This window comes from Vulpes vulpes, chromosome 3, assembly GCF_048418805.1.
Source record: "Vulpes vulpes isolate BD-2025 chromosome 3, VulVul3, whole genome shotgun sequence".
NCBI lineage: Eukaryota > Metazoa > Chordata > Mammalia > Carnivora > Canidae > Vulpes > Vulpes vulpes.
In genome coordinates, this window is record NC_132782.1 from 6758007 (window position 1) to 6773649 (window position 15643).

Below are 15643 nucleotides of genomic sequence, written 5' to 3' on the forward strand. Positions count from 1 at the left end.
TTTAGAAAATGGGAAAATATTGACCTTCCAGGATCAAATATGTTATCTTCTTTGGGGCCCCATTCACCACACCAAGTGCAGTGCTCTGGTCTCCCCAACTTCACTCTGTTGGTATTGGTAGTAGCTACCATTTATGGAGTGCTTCATGGTCAAGCCTACTACCAAATGCTTCATTATCTCACCCAATCCTTACAACCACTTTGTGTGATTGGTATGGTTATTCCAAACTAAAGCTTTGAGAGTGATATAGTTCACTTAAGGTGATGTTATGTGAGTAGATGAATCAGAACTAAATCCAGGGCTGACTGCAAAGCCCATGCTCTTACATCACTGTGCTATACTGCATTCCTGCTCTCCAAAGAATTTCAGCTGTTTGAGGGCTGGGTGCAAATCTTTTTCTTCCAGATATCCCCACTCCTAGCACAATGCTTGGTACATAGTTGGAGCACAGCAAATTTTTGTTGAATGAATGAATGAATGAATGAATGAAATGCAGTCAGAGCTATGAAAAGCCAAATTGCTTCTTCTTTCTTTCTTTCTTTCTTTCTTTCTTTCTTTCTTTCTTTCTTTCTTTCTTTTTTTTAGGAACCTGATTAAAGACAGGGTCTTACTGTTAGATAATCAGCTGCCTGCTTAGCTGAGCCATCTGTTAATTTTGTTTTCTCTGGTAACATTCCTTACTCATTGTTTCCCATTGTCATTATTGTACTTCATATTACTACATCTTATCTGACCTGTGACAGAAAGAATGATTTTAAACAAGCTCCCTGAGGCAGAGGTAGCACTTTGAAATCCTAAATGAAACTACATTACTGGACTCTCTACCAAAGCTTATAATTCCAGGAGAAAGACACCTAGCATACCAAAGATCTAAATAGCATAGATTTTAAACAGGTACAACATTCTCTATTAAAAAAAAAAGAAAAGCCAAAGCATTAGAAATGCTTTTATATTAAGCAGTTAGGAGGCTGTTAGAACCAAGTTTATTTTCCTTTACAAGCGAATCAAACAGGGCAGCCCTGGTGGCTCAGCAGTTTAGCGCCACCTTCAGCCCAGGGTGTGATCCTGGAGACCCAGGATCGAGTCCCACGTCTGGCTCCCGGCATGGAGCTTGCTTCTCCCTCTGCCTGTGTCTCTGCTTCTCTCTCTCTCTCTCTGTCTAATAAATAAATAAAATCTTAAAAAAAAACACAAGCGAATCAAACAATTGATAACAGTAATCATACCTTACTATTTATTATACAACATAAATCTGTTCTCTAGAAATCTGTTTGTTCAGTGTTGTTGGAACTGCTAGATGCCACTTAGTATCCATTCTTTTCTTCTTCCCTACTAACAGAATTCTGACTTTATTTGGGGTAGCAAATGCTTCTCTTTGCAGCTAGCAGTGACCATGTAACAAAGTCCTGCCAATGAGATATAAGTAGGTGGGGAAAATTTCTGGCAAAACTCCTTAAATGGAGGAAATAAAGTTCAACAACCATTTAAGATTTAAAGAAATTTTACCAAACAAGGAATAGAAGGGAATGTCCTTGATCTGATAAAAGTAATCCAAAAAGCACTAGCTAACAACATAATCAATGGTGAAATGTTGAAGATTTCCTCCTAAAATCACAAGCAACACAAATGACATCTCTGTCTACCTCTATTTAAATACCTTTCTAAAAAAGATTTTATTTATTTATTCATGAGAGACACACACAGAGAGAGAAGCAGAGACACAGACAGAGGATGGAGCAGGCTCCATGCAGGGAGCCCAACGTGGGACTTGATCCCGGGTATCCAGGATCACACCCTGGGCCGAAGGCAGCGCTAAACCACTCAGCCACCTGGGCTGCCCTGTCTACCTCTATTTAAGATGACCCTAACCAGTGCAATAAAGCAAGAAAAAGAATGAAGAGGTATAAATATTGGAAGAGGAAGAAGTTGTTATTCACAAATGACATGATCAAGTACACAGATAATTCTAAGGAATTTATAAAAAAATCAAAGAAGAACTAATGAGAAAATTTATCAAGTTTTCAGAATACAATGCGAGTATGCAAAATCAATTGCATTTCTATATGTTATCAACAAACAAGCAGAAAACACCATTAACAATGGCATTTTTAAAAAAAGTGCAGGAATAAATTAAACAAAGGATGTGTAGGATATTTACCCTGAAAATGACAAACCATTGCTGAAAGAAAGAAGAAAAGAATGAATGGAAATACATGTCATATGCAATGACTGGAACATTCAGTATTTTTAATTCTCCCTAAATTGACCTATGATTTCAATGCAATTCTAATCAAAATCTCAGCATATTTTTTGAAGAAATTAACAATCTGATTCTAAAATTTCTGTGGAAACGTGAAGGATCTAGAATAGCAAAACAAAAGAGGAAGAAAGTTGGAGGATTTACACTTCTGATTTCAAGACTTTTCATAAAATTGCAGTAATAAAGACGGTAAGGCATTGGTGGTTACGTGGGAATATTCAATGGATCAGTGGAACAGAATGAAGTGTCCTGAATTACACTCATACATATGCACTCAATTGCTTATTAACAAATGCGTAAAGATAATTCAATGGGGAAAAGAAAATCTTGCTTAACAAATAGTGCTGGAGCAAACGGATATTTGCATGGAAACAAAAGATGAAAATAAGCCTTTTCTTCATTCCAAATATAAAAACTAATTAGATCATAGACCCAAAGGCAAGAGCTTGAACCATAAAGTTTCTAGAAGAAAATAAGAAGAGTACTTGGAATATTTGGTAGGCAAAGATTTTTTAGGACAAAAAATACACTAATGATAAAATTAAAAATTGGCAAATCAGACTCCAACAAAATTAGAAACTTTTGCTTGACCAAAGGCATTACTAGAAAAATAAGAATGTAACCCACAACCTGGGAAGAAATATTTATAAAGCACATATTTGACAATTAACTTCTTTCCAGGATGTAAAAGGAACTCACATAATACACTATTAAGAAGAAAACTGAATTTTTAAGAATGGGTAAAAAAATTTGAAAAGATACTTCACAAAATAGGAAATGAGAATGGGAGAAAAACACATGAAAAGATGTTCAACAACATTTGTTATTAGGGAAATGCAAATTAAAAGTTTAATAAGACACATGGCTATTAGAATGGCTAAAATTAGAAAGACTGACAATACTAAGTGTAATCAAGGATTTAGAATGATTGGAACCCTTGCACATTGCTGATGGAAATGTAAAATGGCACATCTACTTTGGATAATATTTTGCTAGTTCTCTTAAAAATTAAAATGACACTTATTATACAATTCAGCAATTCCAATTCTAGGTATCTATCCAAGAGAAATAAAAACATACACACACGCAAAGATTTATAGGCAGGTAAACATAGCAGCATTCTTCATGATAGCCAAAAAAAGGAAAACAATCCAAATGTCCATCAATGAAAGAATGAATAAATGAAATATGGTAAATACATACAGTGAACTATTACTTAAAGCAAAAGGGAACAAACTGCTGATAAACACAAACTTATGGATGAATCTCAGAAACATTATGTTGAACAAAAGAAGCCAGAAACAAAAGGTATATACTATATTATTTCATTTATATAAATCCAAGAATAGGCAAAACCAATCTAAATTACAGAAATCAGAAGGTGGTTACGTCTGGGGGAGTAGAACTGACATGGCACGAAGGAACTTTCTGAGGTGATGGAAATGTTCTACATCACATTTTAGGTGGTAATTACGTTGGTATATTCAATTGTCAAAACTCATCAAACATTTCTGATGTGTGCATCTTGGTACATGTCAATTTTACCTCAAAATAAAAGGTGGGGAGAAAGTGCCCTTTATTGATCCACCCCTCTTTTCCTCTTTCTTTCCTGCCTGGAAGGAAGAAGTGATGAGTAGCATCCCAGAAAACTCCTTGGGCCTTGAAGATAAAACCCAAGAGCCAATGATTGTAGAACAGAAAGCAGAAAAAGCCCAGATCCCTGATTTGTGGAGTTGCCATACCCAGCCCTGAATTAATTGCCTTTCTCTAGACCCCCTGCACGTGAGAAAGAAAAAAATGCTCCCTTTTTAAGCCACTATCTCTGATGCTTGCAACCAAACATAGTTCCTAACAGTTACAATCAGTGATGAGTTCCTTTCATGGTCAAATGATTTGGATCATGTCAGATTCTAGTTGGGAATCACACTGAGATGCTTTTAAATATTATAAAGGTGCTTGTCCTTTAGAGATTGATGCCTTGGGTATATACAAGTATTAAAAGTCAATATACTTTTGGAAAGTCATTGCATATATACTAGATTCATAGTAGTAAGGGGCTTGGTTTTGGATAAACTCAGATTTTGGTACAGATCACTGATTAGTTATTTGGCCTTGGGAAAATTAGTAACCTTGCAGAGCTTCTGTTACTTCCTCTGAGTATAGGTATGAAAAAACCTGTTATTATGAAGATTGAATGAGGTCATGTATGTGAAATCTTTAGCACAGGGTCTGGCATAGAACAAATGGTAGTTCTTTTTAATAGAAGGATATTGAATAACTTATTCTGAACATGACATTCACTATACAGGTAAGTCATCACAAAGCAACTTGCCCTTGACCATCACCTGGATAGTATACGGTTTTAATAGATAATAATAGATTTTAATGGGGTCCATAATGCTTAATTTCCTACTGAATTGGATAGAGTGAAGGCTGCAAAGTCCGTCTCTGAGCAATAAGAGAAATCCACATTTCCCAAAGTATGTCAGAGGGAGATGCACAAATTGTTGTTTTGGCACAAGTCATTATAGTAGAGACAGACACTCTGAGAAAGTGTGAGCTACTGTCCAGTAGCCTCAGGAAGTGGTGGTCATTGGGCATAGAAGGTCTCTGAGGGGCTGTGGATGGAGACAGGCCATTGGAACCTACAGTGAAAGACTCACTTCCTTAGTCTGCAGAACACAAAGCCAAATTTGCCACATCCTGAAAAAGATGCTACACAGGAAGACAGATGTGAGATGCTGCAAGGACCCAAGAGTAGAACCAAGTATTACAATGAGGTCCACCTTGGTTCCCAAGAGCCCAGGCAACTGAAAGAGCTGTGAAGATCCAACCTGGCAGGAGGAAAATGCTAGGAAGCTAGCTCCTGCCTAATGCAGAGCTCAGAGCAGGGCTATCTCTATAGAAAATCAGTGTTCAAAGATGCCAGAGAATCATTTACTTACCTGCAAGGGTTGGCAATTTCTTCTGGTGTTGTTTTCACAAAAGGGGAGACGGGTTTTTCCACAAAAGAGCCGAAGCCCAGTCTAAAGTTGCTGGTTAATTTAGACATCTCCTTGGAAAGCAGGGAGCCCAGCTCTTTGATTGTATTGAGGTCATCATCCATGGATGCCGAGAGGTCCATGAGGTAATACAAGTCCACTGGGTAATCCTCCGTCTGGCGGACTTGCACTTGCAGAGTCTGTTCACTGCCTGTAAAGCCCCCGCGAGAAAAGCAAATCCATAAAAACACGTTGAGACTTAATTGTGAGTGGCCAATTACTGGGCCACCTGGCTATTCATTTCAGTAAGAGCTTACTGAAGATACTTGGGATTTCATAAACTCTCTGGTAAAGTTTACAAATGAGTGAGCCCAGGAAAATCTTTCAGCAGTGAGTTTAGAGCTACTGAAGGAGGTAAAAGTTAGGATATTTTATATCTCCTTGGGAGAACTAGCATCCATTTAGATGGAAGATAAGCTGAATTTTTTGTATGTGGTTTTAGCAAAAGAGAAGAAAATAAAGAGGAGTTTAAAGCTACATTACAACACTTAAAGAGATGCGAGGTAAGCCTTAAAAACATCTGAGTAATTCAAATGCTTACTATTAGATAAGCTTATTTTAGTAATGCATTTGGAGTGCAAGTGACCGATGTGAATGAAGAAAAGTGTTAGGCCAGCGAGTCTCTATTTCCTCAAGAATGGGAAATCTGAGTCATAATAATCAATGATATGTAATATGGTACAAGATATATTAGCTTAATAATGGCATTAGCATACGTGGCATTAGATTTATCTACACGAGCCAGTGTTCGTGTAAGTCATAACATACCTGGTCTCAATTTAAGAGTCAACTTTTGAGGCGCAATCTGAACAATGTCAGAACTATTTTTCTGTCTGCCTACACTGAGAGGCTTATTTGTAAGTATTTCTACTTGGGAGACGGGGTTTTCGATGAAAGTTAGTTGACATCCTTTAGCTAAAAGAGTTGCTGGGGTATCACATCTTTCTCCAACTCCAGATGGATGGGTAAAATTCTATAAAAAGAGAGAGAGAGAGAGAAAACAAATCTCCATTTATTTATAAGACAAAAAGGTTTTTTGCTTGTTTTACTAGTTAGACATCTTGGGATACTCAGTATATCATATTCCCATGTGCCTGATGTTAATTGTAGGTCTAAAATCAAATTTTAGCAGAATAACCAGAGAATTATGCCAGTAAAATTGAGATTCTCCTTTTAATTATATCCAGTTGAGGGGCACCTGGATGGCTCAGTTGCTTAAGCATGTGCCTTCAGCTCAGGTCATGATCTCAGGGTCCTGGGATTGAGCCCCACATCAGGCTCCCTGCTCGGTGGGGAGCCTGCCTCTCCCTTTCCCCCCCTCCCCCTCTCCCTCTCATGTGCTCTCTCTCTCTCTCTCTCAAATAAACAAAATCTTAAAAAACATTATATCCACTTGAATTTGTCTAACAGTCTTTCATTTGTTGGTGTTGCTATTTTGTTTTTAATATTCACTTTTTAAAATCTTCTTCTATGCCATTACCAGATCCTGGAAACAATTGCGTTCTAGAGTTAATATCATCCCATGAATTTATCTGTCTGGGTTGACCTGTAGGCTCCTGGACTATCTTAGCTCTCAATTCTGGTGCCAAAGAGAGCCTTTCTTGTGGGGTCTGATAGGGCAAAAGATTGTGACATCTCCCAATCTAGCTCTCCATTGTGGTTTAATTCATAGATGCATCCTTCTACTGTAGCCTTACTTCACTAAAGTCGAACTCTTGGGGACTTTAAATTCAGTGTCTAAAAGTGTTCTGATTCAGGGTCTTTTAGAATTTTTCTTCAAGATTTGGAAGTGAGGAAGGGAAGCAAAAGAGAACATGGTATAAGAGACTGCTATTCTGTGTATGACTCAGGAGTTTCCCAGGCCCTTTCTGATCCACTTGATAACAGCAGACAATGAGATGAATATTTCCAGGCAGAGATGTGGCCATTATAACCCTGCAGTGTTGACCCGTCTTACCTTTACCTGTAGGCAAAGTCAAAGCTGAGGTTCATTGACTATCATGCTTAGAAAGAAGGCAAACAATACCCATAATGTTTTTTCTAATCTCTTGGAATTCTAAGCCACTCTAGCTGTTTTCCCAACAAGAAAAGTTACATTTCTTCTGAAATTGATTTTTTTTTTTAAGATTCATTTATTTATTTTAGAGAGAGAGAGAGAGCATGAGCAGGAGGAGGGGCAGAGGGAGAGAGGAAGAGAGAATCTCAAGCAGACTCCTGGCTGAGCACAAAGCCCAATGAGGGGCTGGATCCCATCACCGTGAGATCATGACTGGTGCTGAAATCAAGCGTCAGATACTCAACTGACTGAGCTACCCAGGCACCCCTGAAAGCCCTAGACTAAGTATAGCAAACACTATAACTTCCCTCCATACATCCAAGGCAAATAGTGGCTTGACAAGGCCTCAGGATGCTTCTCGGCACAATGTGGCTGCTACCACCTATAACCAGTGTTGGCCAATACATCAAAGGTGGTGTTAACCATAGAACCTATTTTTTTAATCTGCTCTAAACAGAAGCCTAATGTATTTTTTGCTTCAGTTGCCTCAACTACTTCTACTGTTAGAGCACATTTAGAATAATCTGGCCTTAATAATTGATGGTGATTTGTAGGGTGCCCAGGTGGCTCAGTCAGTTAATTGCTTTCAGCTCAGGTCATGATCCTGGGGTCCTGGGATGGAGCCCCACATCAGGATCCCTGCTCAGTAGTGAGTCTGCTTCTCCCTCTCCCTCTGCCACTCCCCCCTTACTTATGTATACACATGCTCTTTCTTTCTCAAATAAATAAAATATTTTTTTTAATTGACAGTGATAAAAAAAAATTGACAGTGACTTGGCTAACAAGTATCCTCCACAAGTAAAGCTATCACTAGTAACCTAAGAAGCTCTCTTAAATGAATGCCAGAAAAAATACATTTAAATAAGAATTTTACAGGTAGGCATGTAGTTAGACTGATTTGTTAAGCATGAAACTAATATTGTCTTCTTCAGGGAGTCAACTAAAAAATTAGATGAGTTTTTCCCTCTTCATATATTCTCAAAACTGCTTTTGATACGTGACCTCCAAAAAAGCATAATTCTTTCACATTTGTGTGTATGGTCCATCAGTCAAGGCAGTAGGTGGGGAGTAAGCTAGGTTTGTGAAAAGTGTGAGGCCTTCCTCCGTGGTACACATTCAACCTGGAATCTGAGTCTGAATAGTTAGAGCCTCTTCCTGAGCCAAGTACCCGGGTTTATTCCCCTTTGAGCCTGCTATTCCGTTTTTGCTGAACTTGGCATTGTATGCTTTCGTTTGTGTTCAGATACTCCTTATGAGATTCAGTAGAGAACAGTTTTAAATCCAGAAAGAGTTAAGGCAGCTCTTTCTTACCAGGAATCATTTACAGACTGCCTTACAGTGGCACAGGAGGCAGCGACGCAGGCTTCCTTGTTACAAGTGCCCCCCACCCCTTTATATTGCTTTTGCATACTTTTCAGTTTGATCAGATAAGGAATGTCTGTTTGGGGCTCTGTCATCAGTATGTACGGAGTCACCAAGCTCATGAAAGCTTAATTTTTAAAAGAACTGGATACTGTCTGAACAGTAAAGTTTTTCCCCAAACCTAGAAGACTTCTCTTAGAACCTAACAGTGGTTCCGAATGGGTCCTGGTTTCCAGATGGACTACAACTGTGATATTGAAGTCCAATGTATATTTAGCTTCAAAAAATACCATCTCCATGGTCTCTGATTACTCAGAACCTTGGCATTTGACATGTAACCAGTTAGAAGTGACTTTAATGTAAGAGGAGGAATCAAGTTAAATAAAGGATCCCGAGTTAGGTATTTTACACAATGATTTGACATTCGTTTACCTCCTCTAGTTGTTTTTGGAAGTAATCGCATGAATGACACTGTGACCCTCTAATGCTTACATTTTTCCTTTCTTAATTTGTTTCCCTCTTATTCCCCACAGAGAGCAGGACACTGTTAGAACTACTGTTGGTGGAATCAACACATACACTTAACTGAAGTTTCTACAAACACATTGAGGTTGTTTGTTTACCTCCTGAGAACACCAGGCACACTGAGGTCCAATGAGTAAGCAGTCTTCACAGGTTTCTGCACCTCCCATGGCACAGCCACCTGTGTTTAAACCCAGCAAGACACAAGGGGTTCAGCACACTCTCAGGCATTTCATTTACGAGAAAGAAATACAGTTCTTAAAGTTCTTGAACGAAGCAACATCAGAGATGATTTTAGCTTTCAAAGATCAGTCCTTAAAATGTTAGCCACTCACTAAAACGTTCATATTTGACATCTGTCACATTGGGAATATGTGTCTTTTTATCCAAAAGTGATCATTCTTTTTTTTTTCTTAAAACATAAAAATATCTCAGCATTCAGAAGCTTAAGGTCATTCATTATATTTATTATCCTCATTCACTATCACCCATTTTAAGTTTTAAAAACTAGTAACCAGTAAAAAATGCTCCTCTCTGAAACATATGATTTTTTATTTTTAAAATAAGTTCTTCTTTCTCAAGCTTATTCCTCTCGAGTGGAAGACCTTGTCAATAGAACAGCTAGAAAAGTTACCAAGGTAGTTGTCACTAAGGTATTAAGGAGCCCTATTGTGCAGTAAAGCTGTTTAATTCTCCTCATTAAGATGCCCAAGCAACCTTTGTATTTGTTTACCTGAAGCCTAGAGCATTTGCTGTGGGAACAGCCCTGCCTCTGCCTGTAATTTGTTCGGTCAATGGCAAAAGAGCAATCGAACAGATCAAATAAAAAAATGACTTCAGATCTAGTTTCTGAACCAAATGACAGGCTTGTCAAGCATACCATGAAAGCGATATATCGGAGAGCTTAGGTCTTACCTTGTACGTGATCATTCCTTCCTAGAAATAGAAAGAACAGGCAAAGCAGTTCAATCCCCATTCGTTTCAGTTCTCGCTGTGCAGACAGATTAAAAAATGAATTACCTTCAGCATTATAAGACCAAAGCTGAACATCGTTAAAGTCTTTCTTTCTTGAGGTGTAAAATTTTAAAGACTACTTACACTGCTTTGAAAAGAAACTTGAGATGTAAATTTAAAAGTTTTCATTAAGACTGAAATGAAAACAGGCTACCTGGACAGGTAAAGAAGGAAAGCTGTGTTTAAAAGCAACTTCAACATGATTTACTTCCTTGTTCTCCTTATAAGGAAGGCAGGTGTACAATCACCAAGAAGGTGGGGATATTCATTCAGTAGAAATTTTTGTGTAAGTTCTCTTAGTCTCTCTGCACCCTAGAGAAAGTTAATATCTTTAGTAAAATATTGGTCAATAAAATGTCAAAAGAGAGATGGAAATATAATCTAAAGTTGTTTCTAAAAGAATTTTAATTTAATAGCAACAGTAAAGGTGATAAATAAAATACAAACAGAAGTTATATGCAAGGAGGGTTTTAAAAATGAGCCAAAGGAAGATACCTGAGATTTCTATATTCCATTGTTAGATCCTTCGCAGAAAATTGAAATGAACTCTGAAAAATAAAAATCATTTTATAATTAAAATAGAAGGCAGGCTAAGGAAAGCAAAACACTGTGCTCCCTTGCTTTTCAAACCGGGTGAAAGGTATTTTTCCGCGAGTATAGAATTCTTAATTAAAAAGTGATATTGGAAATAAATATAACGTATGAAAATGAAATTAGAGCCAGATTATATAATTTCACAACAACAACGATGGAATGTGGTGCCTAGGGTGCGGCATCCCTCTGGATAAGGACCAAGGGCTCTTCTCCCTGTCCCAGCCTCTAGCTCACTGCTTGGCACACAGCAAGTACTTACTTGTTAAAAGGAAGAGTGACCAATTTAAAATAGATACAATCTATGGCTAAATTCATGAGGTTGATTATATATTTTTCTCAATGTATTCAGGAGAGTGTTTGGGGATTTGTAAAACCTGAAAGTAGGTAAGAATCAAATATTCGCTTTGTTACTCTCTAAACTCTCTGACCTTGGACAGGCTTCTTTGTGGCTGGGCATATGTCCTGGGAGATTATCTTTTAAAGGTGTATTTCTAGACAAGCATGCGAATCCTGTGGAGAGAGGAAAAACTAATTATAGACTGCTCAGGTTCTTCTCAGAAAGCTATGTTCAATTTTGAACTCCATCATACACAAGAACATGAAAGAACATGGAAAGAATCCTGGAGAGAGAAACCAGAATTATTAAAGAGCTGAAAGATATGCCTTTTGGGAGAAAAATACAGTTGTATGAAATCAGTGGATTTAGCTTAAAGACGAAAGATTGAGGCACTAATATATCTGTGCCCCTGATATCATCTCCATATTTGTATCTCATATTAGCTGTTATTCATTCATTCATTCATTCATTCATTCATTCAACCAATTCTTATTGTGCATCTACGCTGTGCCAGGTATTGTTCTAGAAGCAGAGGATATGTCAGCGAACAAAGCCAAATTCTTAACTCATGAAGCATATATTCTAAGCTACTGCTTAAAATCAGGTGGTAATGAAAGTGAAGAAAAATGATAAAGCTAGGTAAAAGGAAAGAGGGATAGAGAGGGTGTATTCTTTTATTTAGGATTGCCAGGGATGAGTTCTCTGCTCAGTTGACATCTGAAAGAGCTCTGACTTGGGCAACAACGTGCAAAAGCCCGGAGACAGCTTCATGCTCAGCATTTTCAAAGACAGTGAGCAAGGAGGGAGGGGAAGGGTAGCATATGAGGTCAGATTTAGCTGCAGAGGTCAGAGCGTATGTAGCCTTGACCTCGAATTTTATTCTAAATGTGTTTGGAATATCATTGGAAGTTTGACAGCAGAATAATATTATTTAATTTACATTTTAAAAGAAATACTCTGGCTGCCATGGAGGTTAGAATGTATGGGGCAAGATTAGAAGGTAGGAGGCCGATTAGAAATTTATGGCAGGGGATCCCTGGGTGGCACAGCGGTTTGGCGCCTGCCTTTGGCCCAGGGCGCGATCCTGGAGACCCGGGATCGAATCCCACATCGGGCTCCCGGTGCATGGAGCCTGCTTCTCCCTCTGCCTATGTCTCTGCCTCTCTCTGTGACTATCATAAATAAATAAAAAAATTTAAAAAAAAAGAAACTTCCTCTTGTGGGTTTCTTATTAAAAAAAAAAGAGAAATTTATGGCAGTTGTCTAGGACAGAGATGAGGTGGTTGAGACTAGGATGTTGGTGATATAGAAGGATAGCAATGGTCAGATACAGGTTGTAATTTGAAAACAGAATAGGCTTATGGAATATTGGTGTGGATATGGAAGAAAGAAATTTTTGGCTTGAGCAACTGAATATATAATACTCTCTCCTAAGAGGGGTTACCCTGGGGCAAGCTCAGTTTTCATGTGGAGAATGGGACTCAAAAATATGTTATGCTCTAGACTGCTAGAAGATAAAATGGGATGGCTGGGTGGCTCAATGGTTGAGCATCTACCTTCTGCTCAGGTCGTGATCCCGGGATCCCACATTGGGCTCCCCACGAAGAGCCTGCTACTCCCTCTGCGTATGTCTCTGCCTCTCTCTCTGTTTCTCTCATGAATTAATAAATAAAATCTTAAAAAAAAAGAAGATTAAAGACTTCTGGAAGATAACCAAGTGAAGATGTCACATAGGCAATATGGTATCCGAGTCTGGAAATAGGGGCAGTGAGGAAGTGCAAATGTAAATTTGGGATCATCAGCATGGATTTAAAGATAAGAGGCTGAATGAGATTCCAAGGAAGGGAGTGTAGATAAGGAGCTCTGACAAGGAGCCCTGAGGAGACAAGGAGCTCTGACAAGGAGCCCTGAGGTCTGCCAATATCTAGAAGTCAGGAAGACGAGGGTCCAGTAGAGGAAGCTGTCGTCTGAAGAACACTCCTGGCTGAAAATGAGCCTCTTTATTGGAGACAGTTCTTCAAGTAGCTCTCACATTTTTGCACATCTTGCAAGCAGAGATACGACCACCTTTGTTCTAGATTCTCTTTTCAAGGAGGTTTGTCAAATGAACAGCCTTTGAAGGTAGAGATATGGTCTATCTGTAGGGCTAAGAACAAATTACTTACAGTTTTGCAAGACAGAGATCATGTCACCTTCCAGAACAGGAGCAGCATCCTTATTGCCCATTTTAAGGGATTCAGTTACCCTAAACCTGGGGCTCCTTTCTTCTAACACAGGACATCACATACGCAGGTGCCACCTCTTCCCCTTTGTGTCACCTTATGGGAGTAGACCTTGGGGAACTGGTGGAAGAAAATGCTGTCCCTCTGGTGCCTGCTATTGCTGTGAATTATGGAATCCTTTATCTCTGACCGAGGCTCCTCCTGTATCTATCAGCATCCATGAATCTGTGATGAGCTAACTTGTTAGCCTGCAAGGAAAATCTCAAGCCCTTCACAGTTCTTGACAACTTTCTGCTTGAAATTCACTTTTTTCTATAGGCTGAACGTGCAATTGTCAAGTGCCATTTTGGAAGATAAGATCTTACACCGCCACAAGACTGCCTAAGGTACCTGAAGTACCCTGGACTGACCAGTGTGGCTGTGGTCAGTGAGTTGTCTGTCTGTCAACCGATCTCTCTGGCAAACCACTGTCAGGTGCTTCGGATGAACTGGGATCAAGGATGGCTGGCTGCACAACTCTGGATGTGACCACTTCCTAGAAACTTCTAAGGTTCTAGCTGCCACTGAAAATCTCTTCTTCCTGGGAACACAGTCAGACTACCTCTCCCAGCCTGTCTTGCAATTGAAAGAATTCCAAAGACTAGCTCTTGCCAACAGAATATGAGTGGGAGCTGTATACACCAGGTCAGGACCATCTTCTTGTCCCTCTGCCAACTGGGTGCAGGCATCAGCAGCTAGGTCCTAGAGGAATTCCAGATGCTCAGTTCGCTCCGTGTTTAAATTGAGGACCCTGGACCATAGCACGTATAGACCTCCCTCCCAGTTCTTAAAATCATAATTGCCTGCTTTATTTATCCTGTCTCTAATTGCAGCCCCTCGATGTCCATGCCCTCCCCTACTTCCAGGCCTTTCCTCGTGCCATAAGTGCTGCACGGAGGCCCCTGCCTTCACCTCATTCCTCTCACTGGCTACCTCAGCTCACCGCCAGTTCTCCGAGGAGACCAGTGCCCACAGGAGGATGTCATGGTCTCTCCAGGCCTCTTCCTGCAGACTTTCTCCAGGACAACCCTTCTCATCCTGCTTTTAATTGCCTAATACTTGCTTCTTTTGCCCATGAGGCTGGGACCTCCTTTAAGGCACTTGCTTATTCAACCAGTATTTATTGAATTCTTACTACCTATCAGGCAGGGACTGTGTCTTAGTTGTCTTCATAATCCCAGCCAACAGCATAAGCCTGGTGCTTTGCAGGTAGTCAGTTAATATTCATCAAGTAAACGGATGAGTTTTATGTCTTTATTGTCTAGAAGTTCACCTCCTACAAGCAGGAACTCCATAGATACTGAATAAATCGATAAGTGAATCAATGAATGTTTCTGGAAACTACATAATGCAGTTAGAAGAAGGAAAAGGTGTCCCTTGCTTGGGTCATGAGGACAGCTGAGGAAAAGCTTAAAAGGCAGGGTGAAAAAAATACTTAAGAGGAAATATCAAGCAAAACAATGCTACAAGAAAGCGTCCATCCACTCTTTTCACCTTGGCACCACTCTGAAAATTTGTAACAGACTGCAAGGTATAGAGAAAACATTCTTGCTTGCTGAAGATGTGGTGCCTGGTACCTCCTCCTGCAAAGTACCCATCCTCTGTACCCCTGTGAAGGGAGGTACACCAGGTTGGAGGGAACATGATGCGTCAGGAGCGGATCGATCGTCAGGGGGAACTGACAGCTATGGAGAGGTACAAGAAGGAAGAGGCCCAAAGCAGAAGAAAGCTATAATGAGCAGATGAGGTGGTGAATCGAGAGTATCATAGTCAAAGTAGCAGAGAAGGGACCCTGAGCCACATGAACAGGGCACCACAGTCAAGTTGGCAAACTCACTCTGTCAAGAAGAAAGGAGCATGGTCCAGGCTACAGATCCCAAATGCCCTTCCAGATTGAATCTCTCTGAGGCCTGCTCTTCCTGGGTCTCCCAGAATCCTGTCTGTTTTAGGGCAATGTGTATCCTTATAACCAGTTCCTATTACTTGTAGGAAGTCAAGGGAGTCTATATTCTTTAAAATCACGAGGTCCTATCATACCACGTACATTTTTATAAAGGCTGGTCAGACTCACAGATAGAATTATACTGTCCTGATTGCTCACGCCCCCAGCCTGGGAGCTCTGACTCCCTCCAGGAGTCTGACCTTCTTCAAAGGGTCTGAGTTGGGGGGCCGGTGGACTAACACAGCTCAGGGAAG

General features: G+C 39.7%; 1 protein-coding gene across 9 annotated transcripts in view; it reads right to left on the reverse strand.

The window, feature by feature from the left end:
- The window catches only part of ITGB6 (integrin subunit beta 6), a 128893-nt gene that overhangs the window by 64052 nt on the left and 49198 nt on the right, over window positions 1-15643 (reverse strand). Inside the window, exons 2-8 of one of the 9 annotated variants that reach the window (XM_072751693.1) lie at window positions 11278-11359; window positions 10751-10803; window positions 10410-10567; window positions 10157-10232; window positions 9343-9422; window positions 6070-6274; window positions 5206-5452 (exon numbers count right to left, since the gene is read on the reverse strand). In XM_072751693.1, coding sequence (XP_072607794.1) covers window positions 5206-5452; window positions 6070-6274; window positions 9343-9422; window positions 10157-10217 — 593 coding nt within the window. In that variant the 5' untranslated portion in view covers window positions 10218-10232; window positions 10410-10567; window positions 10751-10803; window positions 11278-11359. Of the gene's footprint in view, window positions 1-5205; window positions 5453-6069; window positions 6275-9342; window positions 9423-10156; window positions 10233-10339; window positions 10568-10750; window positions 10804-11277; window positions 11360-15643 lie in introns of all 9 variants that reach the window. The other 8 variants (XM_072751692.1, XM_072751694.1, XM_072751695.1 and 5 more) reach the window with 8 other exon arrangements.